Genomic DNA, 17,115 nt, shown 5'->3' with positions numbered 1-17,115 from the left:
ATTATTGCTTCACGATCTGTAAAAAAGGCAATGCTGTTTTCTGTAATACAAGCTGGTTGGCCGTTGAATGTAGTGTTATTGCGCGGCTGAACTTTAATTCTTCAGTGATATACTGGATTCATTATTAGGTGTTTGAAATAATGCAAAGGTTAAACATTTAGATGTAAGAAAGATGTTCAAGTTATTTGAAATAATCTTCGCAAAGAAAAATTTCTCTCCGCTAAGAAAAATGTAGTAGATTTGAAGAGTAAAGTGAGCAATAAAGAGAGTTGCTGGTAGGTAGCAGGCGGAAAGTAGTTCGAATGATTGATAATGTTGCGGAGGAACTGGGTTGAATTTGACATTTTAAGAAATTGGAATTGTGGGGAATTTTTCCAGGTTGTGTTGATTATTATTTCATCATAGGCTGTCATTGTGATTGATAGACTGTTCGCCTTCCGGGTTAATGGATTTCCTTCTTTTTCTCGCTTTAACGGATAATTGATAAGTTTCCTTTGCTTTTTATTACTCCGTTGTTCAATGCGTCAGTATAAATTCTTTTTCAAAATAAATTTACTGGTTAAAAAGGCAGGGAACAAATCCGCGACTTTATAAATGGAGGTTTAAGGGGAATTGCTCTGTAAATTTTTGTTCGTTTTTTTCATAGAGTAATTTGAAGTGGTAAAAGTTTCGGTTTGATACTCAAGTAATGTCAAAATTATGAAGTAGTTTTTCGCAAGTATAATGGCGTGGTACTATCCTGGAGGCGAATGGGTCCATCTGGTCTATGTAGGACTTTTAAGAATGCAGTTAAATCGTAATTTTTGAAAAAATTTCACTTAAATTTTGCTTTTCACTACTGACACAAATTTTCTAAATTGCGGCAGAGTAGAACTGAATATAATTGATAACTTTCAACAAGTGACTTACTTCTGTGGTTAGTATCGCTGACCGTAGAGCTGGGGTTCCGGGTTTAAATCGCGGCGGGTTCCAGTGCTTCCATAATATGGGAACAATGTGGGAAAGATCAAAGGGCTGTAAGGGTAAGCTAGGGTAAGGGATTCAATTTGTTTGAATTCTGGTTGAATTTGTCAAAGAATTTGAATTTGTGCCTCAGATCTTGTTGAGAAGTTTGGTATTTCGTCCAATGGAGGCAGTAGTTTGAAGAGTGTGCTTATTGGATCTGGTAATTGAAAATCTAACCGTGTTGCCGGTACTGTCTCACAAGAAGTGAGATCTGAGCGAAGATAAACATCTGGCCATCTAAGCTGTTTTCCACATCCCAGGATGCTCGATTCTTGCCAATTGATTGCTGCCATTACCAGCGCTTTCGATGAGTGTATAATCGTCCTTGGACGAGGTTATTAACCAACGACCGATGCCGAGATTGCGTGCTTTTTCAGTCAACGCCAATTCTACTACATCCAGTTGACAGCGTTGCAATGCAAGTAGCTCGTCATCGTGGCAAAGTTAAGTTGCCATACAGGACTGATAATTCTGTTCTGTAGGAATGGCTTTGGTGCATATTGCGTATTTTTGGGATCCGATGCAATTTGCGAGCTCGTCTTCATCGATAAACGCTAGTTCTTCTCCGTCGTCTGAGACGGCCATGTATTTAGCCTCAAGTTGCCAAACTAAAGCTTTGCCCGTATACCCGTGCGGCATTGTGATCGGAATGGCATGAAATAGGATCATAACTGTACTTTTTGAAGCCATTGGGATTGCAAGTGTAAGTATAAGACCTGCCTGAATTGCTTCGACATATGTGACTAGTTTCGTTTCATAATATGAGAGAATCTCTTGGATAGGTACGGCTAGAGATAATCGATCCCGTTTTCCATTTTGTTGCTAATCAACAATCGTAAGATTTTCATGTAACTGCTCCCTTGGAACTAGTGACATTGGTAATAGTTGTTACATGAGAGGCGTCAAGGCTTTCACTATATTGGTTCGAAACGTATAAAGGGCCTAGTGGTATGTTTTGATGTTAGCAAGTATTGCTTGAAAAATACTGTCAAGTAATAGACTATGTTGATTGATTTGTTCTCTTACGTGTAAGTATTGGATGCAGTTGCTCATGTGATGTACGTTTTGTCGCAACGCCTTGAATTGTCCTTCAGCAAATTCGCAGTTCCTGTTTTGTGTCTCAATTATTTCGTTCTGGGCTTCTTTGATGGCTTTCAGTTCACTTGATACATAGAATTTTTCATTGTTTTGGATTGTGATTTTTCAACATGGTTGATTAGGTATTGGAGATAAGCCATTGCTTGTCTGTTTTTCTGGTTTCTAGCCACTCTTTTCACGCATCCTCCAAACACTGATTTGATTTGGTAATTTGTCGCCTGTTCCTATTCCAATTCCAAGCACTGTGGCGGCTGCTGCTGTGGCAGCCGCACCGCGGGATTGTATTTGCAGTGTTGTAGAAGTTTGACTGTTTCCTCTTAGTAGTGTGTTCATTTCCGATTTGAGGTTTACAATGTAGTGTTGGGCCTGTTGGTTTTCTATCATTGTTTGTTGCGCTATACAGTGGAGGCCTGCTGTCGAGTCAGTCATATTAGTGAAGTTCAATGGGCATCCGTAATTTTCTGAAGTCCTCATTTTGTCTATCTATTTTGGCGGGTTGATCAGTTTGTCTTCCACTGTTTTGTTATATATTGGGTAGGGGACCAGGATTTCAGTATTGACATTTTTCAGTCAGTAGAATTTTCGGATAAATCGGATAAATGTTGAATAATACTCCATCTTTTGTTGCCACCGATGGCTGGTTCGTTTTCATCAAGGGTAAAAGTTGTCGTAAAAGTTGTACAAGGTTGAGCATTTTGGTAACTGGGTTTGTTTGAAGTTGAATTCGAATCTCTGGGCGACTGATTTTGAGGTACTGGGCGACTGAATAATACACCATCTTTTGTTGCCATCGATGGCTGGTTCATTTTCATCAAGGGTAAAAGTTGTCGTAAAAGTAATATGAGGTTGAGCGTTTTGGTAACTGGGTTTATTTGTGAAGTTGAATTCGAATCTCGGCGACTGATTTTGAACTTGTGGAAATTTTCTTTTAAATTACGATTTTTTGTGTTTTTTCATTGGTTGGTGACGTATGCAATGTGTATGTATAATAGAGTATTGGTGCTTAATTCCTATTGGCTGTCATCTTCGTAGCCAAAAGCTTGGTGAAGATTGCCGTTGATCTCCCGACGGTGAAGTGTTAGCGGAACAATTCTCCGTCGGTTTTGAAGAACTTGGCCGAGGTCCGCTAGTTCTCTGTTGGTTACTCGTTGGGGAAGTGGTGAAGATGTTCCTGGAGTTTCGTGTTCGTCAATAGCGCTTTTGCTCTCGTTAGTTTTGATTTGTGAAATGTCGCTTGAGGTGTTTTTGTTTTGGTAAATGTCGACGATCGAGTTGGTCTGGTATAAGGTTTCGTCTGTAGAGTCCAATTTTGGGGGAGTATAGACGGGACTATTAAATTCAAATAATTCGCCAAGATTTCCAGATTAATCGAACGTAAAGTCAGTGAGACTCTGGTTTCGCGACTGCAAGCTTGTTTCTTGTGAGTCTGGGATGCTCTCATCGTAATCAGTTTCTGGTGTATCAATTGTCAGATATGGGTCTGGGAGGTAGTCAAGTGGGAAGAAATGATTACTTTTACCTCTTCTTGCTTTTCCGTTTCTGCGTATTGCAAGAGGTTATATAGCGAGTTTTCTCGGGCCAATGCAGATGATCGTTTCTGCGAAGTTTGTATCGTGGATTTGAGCCAAAACGACTATCGGACGGTAAGAAGTTTGAGTTGTTTGAGAAGACGTAATCTCCTGTATCAATTAGTTCTGGTGTTGCTTGTGTGTTTGCGCTTGCAAGTGAGCCTTCCACCAAGACTGTATCTTGGTCAGACGTTGGTTCTTGTGTCATATCATGAAATTGTGTTGGTGGGTCTTCGGAAGAAAAGTTAGCTGTTTGATTTTTTGAGTTGAAGGAAACTGACTGGACATCTGGTGTTGTTATGGGTAGCTGCATGTTGTCTTCGTTACTGTGGTGCCTGACGTGAATTTCGAACAGCTCCGGTTCTTTCTCTTCTGGTATGGTGGGATCTGCTTCAAAGTTTCCGGGATCTACATGTTCAAGATCTTCTACTCGATATTGTGATTTCACAGGTCAAAGTCTCGTTCGATGGATACATTGCGTGTAATTTGTGTTGGTTTTGCTTACAATGTAGTTTTTATTCGTGAGCAATTTTCCTACTCTGTATAATGGGATCCACCTGCTTTGCTGTTATTGATCCTTGCTACTTGTGTTGTGCTTCTTGGGTCAAAAATCAAACAGTGTGGTTTGGTTTTTAAGGGTGTAGCGTTTGCTTTTCTGTCATAGTACTTTTTGTATATCGGATATGACGAGATATTTTGTCTTTTACACTGGAGAAAAGCTCCGTAGGTTTATCTTGTAGTTCTTTGATGCGGTCGCATTTTGAGACTCCCAAAGTTTTGTTGTTTTTTTGACATCTGAGGTCCAAGGCATTTCTCGATGTTCTGCCGTGAAAGGCGTCAGACGGCGTGCAACCCAGAGCTGATGCGAGTGTTGTGTTGTCTATGAATACTGCAATGTCAACGTGTCTGTGCCAATCCAACGAAGTTTAGTTTTCGTTGTTTTTCAAGATTTGTTTTAGCGGCGCGTGATTTCTTTCAAGTAAGCCAATGGTTTGCGCATGTTTCAATGTGCAATGTTTGAGCTCGACCTTCAATGTGTGCTAGTCAACTCATTAGTTCGGAGGTAAACGCAGTTCCAAGGTCACATATTATTCTTGCAGGAATGTATGAGTGTCTCAGACAAATTGAGACAAGGGCTCGTGCTACGATGTCTGCGTCGCCTTGCATAAGAGGTTCGGCGAAAAGGTACTTCGAGACATCAATACCTGAGAGAATGTACGTGTGAAGAGAAGTGTGCTTATTTCCCACCAGATCTATAAGTAAGAGGTATGCGGGGATGTTTTTGCAGGGGCAAAATTGGTTGTACTGGAGGTTTCAATGCAGATGTTGGTGCTGGTTTTGTTTGCAAGCATTTGGGACAGTTTCTGATATATTCTGTTAGCCCTTCAATGAAGTTCGGGAAGTAAAATCGTTTTCTGAATTCTGCTATTGTCAGTGAGACTCCTTTGTGCCGACTCCAAAAACTGTTGTGAGTTCTGTAGAGTAATTCCGTCTTTAAGTGCGAAGGGAGGCAATATTGTTTAACAAATTGGTTTACAGTGTGGTTATAGAACTTCCTATGAAGGACGCCTTCTGTTATCGCTAGTCTTGGGAACTGCTTGAGATACTTTTTAGGTCACTAGATAGATATTGTCCTGTAGTCGGTGAAACTCTCAAACCAGAGCAGTACCCGTTTGATATCTTTGACTTGTTGCGCGGCAGGCTTGTCTAAAGATCCGTTCCCATGAGTGATGAATTCATCCAGTGGGTTTTATTCATGCATGGTTTTTGTTTTTTGGGTTGCAGGTGCAAGAATTTTCAGTTGAACGTCAGCTCGAACATTCATAAGATCTTCTCCGTTGGTTTGTTTAATATCAAGTAAGTATGTGTTCATAATTTTGGGTATCGTCATCTGCTGAGTTGCTCAGATGACTGATTGAGTTATCAGGTGTATCTGCTGTTGTGTTGATCTCGATTTCGTGCGTCGGTACGCGTAAGTTGATGCGTAGCTCGAGCTTCTCTTTCGGGTTTATATGTGTTCTCGACAGATAATCCGCTGCTAAATTAGCTTTTCGGGGTATGTGTCCCAGTATGATGGCAAAGCTGAGTACATGATCGAGAGGATTCCAAAGTGTTGGCGGTATGATTTTTGTTCGAGAGAAACTGGTTACTGATCTTTTGTCTGGCAAAATGAGGACTGGTTTTTTACATCCCCGTATAATATTTGCAAAGGTTTCTAGGGCAAAGTGAACTGCGAGGAATTCTATCGCAAGTTTAATATCGAAAGTTTAAGTTAAGTTGGTTTGGGTGGAAAATTCTAGATCCAAAACTGACGGGTGCATAGTAGTAGTAATAGTAGTAGTAGTAAAGGACTTGAATTTATCAATTATGGAATTTTAACAGTACAAAGAGAGGCCTGCACAGAAGGTAACTCATAAATTAATTTTAAAACACATTAATTAAAACAAATAGTGAGCTAAGATCTGCAAATAGAACAGTGGCATTTTACTGGCCGAGTGCAAGGTTGATTAAAATTGTACTTAGAGTCACGCAGTTTTTGAAAGAATGTCTTTATAAGATGTTCTGATTGAAGACTTCAAAATCATTGAAATCATTGACCACTGTTACAATTCGATGAAACAATGATCTTCCTGTTAGGTTTCTCTTATAGCCAGACGAAGACATATGTTGAACAGTATCGCTGCGTAAAGATCTTTTTTTCTGCCTAATCGTAAAGTAATTGTCAAACTGAATGCAGCTTCTTCCAACTCTAATTGCTAAAAAGAAATTGAGATCGCGTTCAATCAAATGATAAGATATCGGGAGGCAGTAGGCGCGGCGCAATAGCGATAAATAGTCCGTCCTACCAAAACACCATGAAAACCATTTCAGATGAAACTTCTCCATTAACGGAATATGAGACACATCTGGACTCCAGACGTGTGATCCATACGGAAGCGTCGATAAAACGCAAGCATAATACAAGTTCAATTTGACTCTGCTTGGCAGAATGTATGGTGCATTGTGCCTCAAGTAGTCGAAATTGTTTCTCGACCGAGATAGTTTTGTGCGTAAATGCAGATCCCATTTTAAATTTGAGGATACTTCAAGTCCGAGATCAGTTGTAGCGTCTACCTGTTTCAGTAAGTGACTATCAGGAGTTAGTGTACCAGAGCTTTCCGGACGAAAAGAGATGAATGCACACTAGCTGATATTAAAATTCAATTTATTGTCAGCACACCACTTGGAAAGCAAACTGAGATCGTTCTGACAGTTAACAAAAGCATCGTGACCTGATGACAAAAAGTTTTGTATCATCAGTAAAACAGTAACAACAGGAATTTTCAGGTAATGATAGCATGTCATCTATATACAAGAGGAATAAAAGCTGACCAAGAACGCTGCCTTGGGGTACACCACTTGTTATGTCAACATTGGCTGACAAATGTCCATCAATTCTGACGCGCCGAGTTTGCCCAAATTATTACGATTTGATTTGAAATCGATCATCAAGTCCAAATGATAACAATTTCGTCAGTAAAATATTGAAGTTTACGCAGTCAAAGGCTTTGAAGAAGTCTAGATATACAACTACCTGTTCTTTGTCAAAATTAGCGTAAATTTCATCATGATATACAAGTAATTGAGTAATTGTTGAATGACCGCTTCTGAATCCATGCTGCTTAGAGTTTATAACGTAATTTCGGGGTACAAAAAATCGAAAATAAGTCGTTCAAAAAGTAAAGACAATCGCGGAAGGATGGAGATAGGCCTATAATTTTCAACATTGTTCTTGGACTCCTTATTTTGTTTTGGGGTTACAAAAGCACATTTCCAAAATTCAGGCCACTCGCACGTTTCCAAAATGTGAGAAAATAACTGATGAACGTGAGCCGCTAAAACTTCATCACATGAACTCCAAACACAAGGTGGTACATCATCACAGGTCGCAAGGGATTCCGGTGGCATCTTTTGTTTCCAAGCAAATTTTTGTGGTCTCTATAACAATGTCGGAGAGAAACATGTCGGAGTTGCCGGAGTAGCGCTGAAACATTGCATTACCCATCTTTTTAAATACAGATTTAAAAAATAGGTTGAATAGGTTGGCTTTTTCGTCTACGGTTTCTGCTGAGCAATCTTTCCAAAAAATTTTGCTGGGGTAATTGGCCCTACCGGATAACTGGTTCATTAATTTGAAGGCGTCATTCTCTGTAAAATATTGAAAGGAGGACAGAAGGGCAGCTTTTATAAATTCATTGAGTTCGTTTTCCAATTTTGCAATGCTGCAAGAACTCGCATACCGCCGTCTAGCAGATCGTAATTTTTTAACATGGTGAACAGTCAAAGATGAGTATTAAAATGGCATGTTCCTCCGTTTCATGCGTTTTTGTTTTAAGTCAAGGGCCAGGGCATAATCAAAATTTGACTTCCAGTAAGAGAAAAAATTATTAACTCGTATGCCACATGCAGCACCTGATACAAATGAGTATTCAAAGACGTTTTTTTTAAAGCTGGTAACTAAATAGTCGGATGATATTGAAGCAGAAAGATTTCCCTGTGCATACTTTATGATGGTGGGATTATGATCTGAGCACGAAGAATTGAGTATCACATAGTCCTATAAATCAGAATGTGAAACGAAGACAAGATCAAGAATGTGAAACGAAGACAAGATCAAGAAGACAAGATCAAGAATGTGAAACGAAGACAAGACTACTTGAGATAAGTAGTCCAGGATAAATTGTTCGTCTGAATGTATAGACTTTTGTTCGTCTGAATCTCCATTTGTTCGTCTGAATAGATAAATTGTTCGACTTTTGTTCGTCTGAATAGATAAAATGTTCGTCTGAATCTCCATTTTTTAAACTAAAGCAAGATTTTTAAAATCACAAACAAATGATTTCAACAAATTTTACGCAGATCTTATTGAAGCTGCGACAACGGACAGGCAAAAGTGGCAACTGATGAATGAAATACGGAATCAGAGAAAAACGCAAACGGACATTAAATGTTTGAGAAACGTTTTCGGAGACTACATAACGGAGATTAAAGAAATGGCAAACCTTCTTAATTTTCGATTTTCTCAACTTGGCCAATACAAAGGATCAAAAGTTTACAGGGGCCTTAGAGAGAAAAACAACCCTTCAAAACGAACATTCAGTTTCCGTTTTGTCACAGATAAGGAATGTCACGCCTTACGTCATCTCAAGGTAAGTAAACCACAAGGCCCCTCATCGATACCAGCATGGGCACTTAAAGATGCAGCGTCGGAACTTGTTCCACATCTGTCATTCATATTAAATCAATCCATCAAATAACTAAGTTTTCCAAAGTCTTTAAAGAAAGCCATTGTAATACCACTTTTCAAAAAAGGGGACACAGAGGATCCAGACAACTATAGATCAATTCCACTCACACCATGTATATCAAAAATTTTTGAAACTCCTCTCAGAGACCAAATTATAGATTACTTATGGAGTGAAAAGTTGATCACCAAAACGCAATATGGATTTAAAAAAAGATTTTCAACCACAGATGCAATCACGTACTGTACTGAGTTTATACGATCAGAAACTGATAACAGTAAATATGTATCTGCTGCGCTACTGGATTTATCCAAGGCTTTCGATTCTATAAACCAAAAAATTCTTGATGAAAATTAGATATGGTAGGTTTTAATACATCGTCTAGGCTATTAATCAAAAATTTTCTGTCTCATTGCGAGCAGCAAGTAAAAATACAAAAGATTCTATCGGATCCAGTTGAACTCACAAGAGGAGTTTCTCAAGGAACGGTCCTTGGTCCACTGCTGTTCAATTTATACATAAATGACATGCATAAATACCTTGACAACGAAACAGAGCTTATTCAATATGCAGATGACACAATCGTTCTCACATCCAATACCTCAATCGAAGATGGAAAAAAATAAGAAGTGGAAACACAAAAGTTAATTACCTTTTTCCAATCAAATGAGTTAAGTCTCAATGCCTCTAAAACAGAGTTCATAGTCTTTAGGAAAACAAAACGAACTGCCAATACACAAATGGTTGTTAACAATGTAGTCATTGATGAAAGAGGCGATCAAATACTTAGGCGTCCACATTGATTTTTAACTTTCCAAGAAGAAACAAAACACAAAAAAATGGCTGCCGATATTAAGACTATTTGTACAATAAGAAGAACAATTCCAGACAATATGAAAAAACTCACTCTACGCATTAGTGTTGAGTCACGTACATTACTCAGCAACTATCATTCAGTCTATCAACCAAAATCTTGTTCTAACACTGGACAGAACACTTAATTGGGCAGTTAAAGCTAGCTTCTTTAGGAAAAAGTTTGATTCATCTAGAGATCTGAAACTAAAGCATAAAATTCTACCTATGCATAATTTTTTGAAATTAAAGCGAATTAATTACATCTGGAAGATTAAAACCAACCAACTACCAGCATTTGATAAAGCAGGGGCCGTGAACTTAAAACCTGGAAAATTGACAAAAATGAAAGAACTGGACTCGAGTACTGGGGCTATAAATTCAAGAGCTCAAAACTAGAAAGTTCTTTACCTTGTCTCTTAAGAAAGAACGAAAATAAAAAAAATTCAAACAAATCCTTAATCATGTTTTTGAGCAATTTAAAGGAGACTCTTGCATGCAGTTATCGGATTGTTTTTCTTGGAAACATGTAAGGTTCAAAAACTAACTTTTCTTGCGTTCCAATTCGAATAAATTTTTCATTAATGACATTGCTATTATTATTGATACTTTGCACTGTCATTTTGTTTTGCGCAATCTACTTATTTCTTTTTGCACAGCAATAATGGATTGAATTCAGTGTTTTTTTTATGAGCATCCCAGTTGACATCAGGGAAATTTAAGTCACCAAATAGGAGCACTTGGAAATCATTAGGTTTAAAGGAAGATTTGAAAACCTCAAACTCAAAAAAGTTTGTCAAAAAGTTTTGTAACTCTTCTTGCACTCATATGACCGCCGATAAAAAAAATTTTGGAACCCCTTGGAGGCAAAGAAAACCGAAGAACTCCCAACGAAAAGTTTTGGGAAAATAGAATACAACTAATGAAGTAGTCTGAGATTTTTAAATCCAAAACCTTAATACTGCTGAAGAAAGTGCCTTCAATAGCGGAGCCCACCATATTTTGCTTGTTTTCCATCTGCTCTTCTCAAACTTGAATAAGACAAACCACAAAATAGAGAAGAATCGCAGACGGAGTCATCGAGCCACGTTTCAACAATACCAATTACCGCAGGCATTTGTTGAAGAATCAGCCCTCAGAGATTCATTCTGCGCTCGCTCGTAAGAATACTTTGGACATTGAGAAGCAAGAAGTTTATCTCGCATTTTCTTGGCAATTTTTAGGACGCAAATTTAGTCACTTCGATTCAATAACGCGGCCATTTTTGAAAATGAATTTTTTCACGCTCGGATTTAGTCAAATCGGGGTCCGCAAATTTGTTATGATATTCTGATGACAATCTCAACTTAATGGAATTTCTTAAGAACCCTTTTCACTTCATTGCATCTTTGAACTTGATTAACAAAAGTTGCCTTCCATTGCTTTCGTGTATTTTTCCAATTCGTTTTGTTTCGAAATCTTGATTAACAGCTGTGGAACCAATTTCGCTGACTATTTCTTTTAATAGATCAAGGTCATTAATTGCCTCAGAAGGACAAGAGCCCTTGACAACTAAATTCAATTTCTTATTGTCTTGTTGAATTTGTTCGTTGCGTATTTCTCGTTCAATACAAGATCGAGCTTTGTTCTCTTGCCGTAGATTATCAACCAGCACACTTGCATAGTTCTTAGGTTCCCTTGGTCTAGAAGCTGCGCAAAACCCACCTAAAAGATTCTTGTGTAATGTCAAAGTTTTTTGGGACTAAAACCTTGCTGACAACAGGGCGTAAGTCGTTCTTGCAATTGATCTTTTTCCATGAGACTCTTCTTCGAATTTTTGCAATCGCGTCGGCATATTCAAAACCTACGTCATTTGCCAATGCTACCAATGGCAATAGGGATTAAAGTCCAAGAGTACCCACTGCTACCAGTGGTTTAAAAAAATTTAAAAAAGCGGAGAAGCACACTACTTCCAGTAATCAACTGGAGGAACAATGTTTTTTTATCTTCAATTTGATAGTTTCGGGGAGTTTTCTTCTGCCGGAATCTAAAATCCCCAATAAAGAGGGGCTACCGAGAGAATAATCCGGCCTTTGATATCATGTAATTGCAGAACTCGAGCTGAAACAGAATTAAATAGCCTCCCGGCTGCAGATGGAGACTATTTAATAAGTTTATGATTATCTTCGTCTGTTGTGTAGTCTTCTATCATGAGTCCGTATCCGGCTGCGTAAGAGGATGCGTCGGCCATTATTACATAATGTTGGTCACCTTTAGGTAGTCTGAGTGAAAGGTCACAGGCTGTTCTTAGATCATTTGTTAGCTTCTCCAGCACAGCGTTGTTCTTCTTCTATCGCGAAATTGTTGTCTTTCTTAAGTAGACGATAGAACGGTTAGTAGACGATAGAAGTTTTTCAGCAAGTTCAGGGATGAAAGCTTTATAAAATTGAAAAGTTCCGACCTTTCGTTTGACTTGTTTTGGGTTTCGTGGCAGTTTGAATGTTTTCTGAAAAGTTGTAATCTTTTTTATTGGCGCGAGACCCTCAGAGGTTATTTTATCACCAAGGGATTGTTTTTCTTTGAGTCCAAATGCCCATTTGTCTGTTGCGAGCTTCATTCCTGATTCGCGGATGCATGTAAAATCTGCTCGAAGTCGTTCCAACATGTCTTTGTGTCATCTGCTCCGATGACAATGTCCTCAAGGTACTGAAAGCAATTATCCGCTGTTATAACTGTGTGGAGATTTTGACGCATGCATGAGCTAAAAACGCTGACGCTTCTGCTTAGTCCGTGGGCCGGTCTTTGAAAAGCATATGTTCTTGATGCGAAGTTGGAGGCCAGTAACTACTGATTGTTCATCAGCCATTGGTAAAGAGAAGTAGCCATGGCTGCCATCCATTTTGCAGAAGAGTTGCCGGCTAAGTGGGTGCCCGCATCTGCTAGTGTGGCTATCGGGAAGTTGTTATTGTTATAGTCCTTTCTAATGAGATGGTTTATTTTTCTGAGATAATGTTCTGAGCTTCCCGTTTGGCTTGCGTTTAGCAAATATTGGAGATAAATAGCGGCTGAATGGGAGCGTTGTTATGACTCCGTAGTATTGGAAAAGTGCTAGTTTTACTAACAAATCGTCTTTGAGATGTTTTGAAGTTCTTCGAGTTTTGGAGTATACAGGTCTGTTTGTCTGGTGTCAATTTGACTGAGAATTTGTGAGTGTAGCCCATGTCAAGGCGGTGCCCCGTGAATATGTCATTGAATTCTTCTAGAAGCTGGATCTCATTGGCTTTCCCGAAGCGATATTAAATCTGTTCACAATTGTTGAGCCAAAGATTTCATTAATAGTTCTAGAATTTACTATGAAGTTTTTTGATTTTGCACGCTTTCTGTTCTCTCTTTTGCCATTCAGCAGGAATTTTTGCTGATCCCCTGAGTTTTCTGTTGCTGCTTCTTGTTCTGTCAAAATGTTGCACATGACCAGTTCTATTTTTACTTTTCTCATGGTTGTGATAGCTGTGCAGTGCTATTTTGTGCCTTTGTTTTTTCTTTTCATCGTTCAGATTTCTTTTACGTTACTTTTTTTTCAAATTTGCTTTTTTTCATTGATTTGTTCACTTTCTGTTCAACGAATGAAGGAATGAATGAAAATAGTTGCAGTTTTTGATAATGCTGGTTAATGAAATTCTTACATGCGTCTGCAAACTTATGTTTGGTTTAAGCTGAAGGATTTAGTTCAACTGACTGCATCCCACTTTGAAAATAAGGTTATCTGAGGGCCGGTTTTAGAACTAACACAGACGTCTAAATATGATAAGTTTGTCGAAGCAAGATTTCAACATAGAATAACACGTCTCCTTTCTTGGTTTCTTACGTCTTTTTTGATGTTTGGAAACTGCAGTCTGAGCAACGCTATTTTTGGCGTTCTTTTTTCGTCGTTCAGATTTCTGTTACGACCTTGTGATGTCACGGTAATTTCCAATCCGCTTTTGTTCATTGAAGTGTTCAGTTTTTGTTGCATGATTGGATGATCAAAAGATATAGCTGATGCATTTTTTTTGTTTTTTTTTGCGTGATTCCTCCTACAGTTAGTCTTCTGTCAATGCGATTGAATAAGTTTTTAATTACGTATGACCTCATTTTTGAAAATCATTCTTTTTGGATTAAGGATCTTAGTGTAATGACTGCCTCTCACTAGTTGAAGATTTTTTTCGGGACCGCTTTTGGAAATAGCGCTGAAATCCAAAAAGTTTTTTTCATCGAAGGAAGGTTTAAACAGAACTACTTTTCCATTGTTGATTTTTTTGTTTACTAATACGTTGAGATCACAGCCTACGAAGCTATAGCATCTATTTTCTGGCAATCTCTGTTGTTTTTGTTTTTTCCCCGGTATGTATTTTTTATAGAGCTTGTATGTTTTTAAATGCGGTTTTTTTCTTGATTTCTCTGGCCCATTTCAGTTTTCGTTCATTCTGCTCAAATAGTTCTTAAATAGCAGTTGCTATACAAAGCATTTAACATGAGAACAGTCTGTGATGAAAGATGTAATAAAAATTTGAACTGGGAGAAATTCAGAAAGCACAGCTGTGCTTGGTATTTGAACTGTGTTCTACATAGTCGGAGTTACCAGCCCTCTTGTTTTTTGATGTTGATACTAATCTCTATCTGCTCATTGAAAATCAAATGCTTGGTTACAAAATCCAAAATAGCACGCGCTTCTGGCAATATGATCCCGATAGGCGTCATGGTAATCGATGGAGACAATTTTCTGGCAATGTAGGACATACAGTCAAACGAATTTGATTCACTGGGATGGTCTTTTTAAAGCAGTCTGTGAAGCAAAAGTATTTTCCCGTTTTCTGATGGAATAAGGAGTGTAACTTTCTACTTTTATACTGACAGGAACATGTTTTTCATGTTGCTTATAAAGCGGAGTCAGAGAACCGTGCTTGAACAGCTTTTTGGTTTTAACAGAGTTTTAATTCAATCCGCCATTCGATTTCAGAATCTGTTGTTTTTCTCTCGATTTCTTCACGAGTTCTTCAAAACAGTAATACAAGTATTCCAATACTGTTTAAATTTTAAGTGGTTAACTCCTTGATATGTAATGTTTTTTTGACTGACTTTTAGTTGTTTTCTAAAATATAATGAAGTTTTGTCTCAATTTGTTGTTCGTTTCCTCGCCATTTTATAACCAAGCTTGCGGGATTTTCATTTATTTCAGTTGGAGGTCCTTAAACGTAACCAAAAGTTAACCAATTTTGGACTGACTTGATTTAATTTGATTATTTTCTGTGGTTGACCCTTGTTGATCCGATTGGCTTGCTATCCTGAAGCGACTTGAAACTTTTTAACTCTGCTAAGATATACTATGAACAGTTTTTAAATTTGCGCACTTTTTGTTGTGCCATTCAGCAGCAATTTTAACTGATCCCCTGAGGTTTCAATTAATGCGTCTTGTTCTATTCAAAGTTTTGCGTTATAATTTTTTACTACTTAACGTTTAGACATAGAAAAACGTTTCCTTTCTTGGTTTCTTGGATCTTTTTTGATATTTTGAAACCACGGTCTACGAAGCTATAGCTGGGCAGCGTTTTTTTGCCTTTTTTCTTTTTTTCTTCGGTCAGATTTCTGATGCGATCATATGACGTCACGGTCATTTTCAATCTGCTTCATTCGTTAGCTCAATCTTTTTTGCATAAATGAATGAATGAACAAAGGATGCAGCAGATGCAATTATTTGCGTGATGCCATTTTCCTCTCCTACTGGAGTAAGTCTATTCATTGGAGCGGTGTCAGTGTTCACTAGGTTGTCAATGTTCATTAGAGCGGTTGCTAAGGCGTTAACCTAAAAGTGATTGTTGAAATGGGACGTTGAACGAATTTATAACAAGGAAGAATTTTTTCATCATGAAAGTCGTTGAATGAATGACTTCTGGACTTTGAGTTGTTTGTCAGTGTTATAAGTTGAGCTTAAAACTTAGTTGATTTCGTTGTACCAATCGGTTTCACCACCAAGTTTACTATTGAAAAAATTGTAAGATAAGCGCTCATTTGGCAGAATTTCCTTTGTGAATTTTAACAATAATTCTGAAAAGAATGTGTTGACTATTTTCGCTGCCTTCCTTTTAGAGCTGAGCTGATCGCTTACTACGAAGAACTAACTGCTGACGCAGCTAAGCGAGAGCAGAAAGCCATTTGGAAACTGAAGCGTCGTCAGCTGCATGACAAAAGGCAAGAAGTAATGGCGGTACTTGAATTGAATCCCGATGCACATTTTATAACTCTGGAGAATCAGGGTAATGAACAAGAACCAACTTTTGAAATCACGTCACAGGTTGAAAACATTCAGATAACGGAAACCGAAAACGGTACAACCGACAATTACAGTGAGACACAGAACCTTTCATCAAAGATTCCTAAAGCAGATCAATTTGTTGATAATTCTGCAGTGATCAAAAGCGACGTGCAAAAGACAACTTCTGAACGCTTTTCTAAGTCTGTTAACACAAATCTACCTGCGAATGAAGATGGGATGCAATCTGATTTTGCTGCAAAAGTTGCGATTAGTGATCTTCCGTGCTCAAATGAACTCTCAGAACAGGTTATCCAAAACGCGATTGTCGAAGAGAAAGCATTTAACAATGCCCTGGAGGAAAAAAGAACCACTGACCTCAACCTAGTTGAAATCAGGGATCAACATGATGTGAAGCTGAATAATGACGGTGACGGAGAAAGAGCATTAGAGGTTGGAAATACCGGGGGAGCGAAATCGAAGTTCAGATTGCGGACATTTGGACTGCCTTCTAGCGTGGGAGAGATGGACCACAAACCCTTAATTCGTGTTGGAATTCAGATGAATTTAGATTCCAAAGATATGCTTTCTTGGCCTGAAGATAATCCAGAGTCACTTTCCACTGAGGAGCGGTTGAAACAGCCACGAACCAAAGGTGTGTGTCAATTTAATTCAAGTTAGACTATAAAGTAAGTGACTAGGATTAGTGATTTGGCGGGTGCGGAGCACACTTAACTTTCCAACCCTGGTTTTTCAAAGAGTGCTGCTTTAAAGTTCCGAAAAATGGTTCAGCATCTTTTAATTTTGGCGTTACTTTATGTTCCTCTCATAAGCTAGATGTGATTATAATTCTATCATTCAATAATCGTCAAAGTTCTCATTTTACATAATGAAAGATTGAAGCAGCTTGTAGTTAAGTGACCTGGCCCTTGTTTGAGGTATTTTATATTTTTATAACGGTAATTTGTAGGCTAAACGCATAAGCAATCGTTTTTAATACAAAGTTCTTTATTAATAGCCGCGAAGCGGCTCTTTTTGGGGC

General features: G+C 38.3%; 1 protein-coding gene across 2 annotated transcripts in view; it reads left to right on the top strand.

Annotated features, from left to right (window-relative positions):
* Positions 1–17,115, top strand: part of LOC142341800 (gamma-tubulin complex component 6-like) — a 76,122-nt gene that overhangs the window by 36,412 nt on the left and 22,595 nt on the right. For both annotated transcript variants that reach the window (XM_075393041.1, XM_075393039.1), the window contains exon 13: positions 15,911–16,728. In XM_075393041.1, the coding sequence (XP_075249156.1) occupies positions 15,911–16,728 (818 nt within the window). The remainder of the gene's footprint in view (positions 1–15,910; positions 16,729–17,115) is intronic.

The sequence above is a fragment of the Convolutriloba macropyga genome, chromosome 6 (genome assembly GCF_964194025.1).
Source record: "Convolutriloba macropyga chromosome 6, txConMacr16.3, whole genome shotgun sequence".
Classification (NCBI taxonomy): Eukaryota; Metazoa; Xenacoelomorpha; order Acoela; family Convolutidae; genus Convolutriloba; species Convolutriloba macropyga.
The sequence above is the reverse complement of the archived record's forward strand: the minus strand, read 5'-3'. Positions and strand labels throughout refer to the sequence as shown.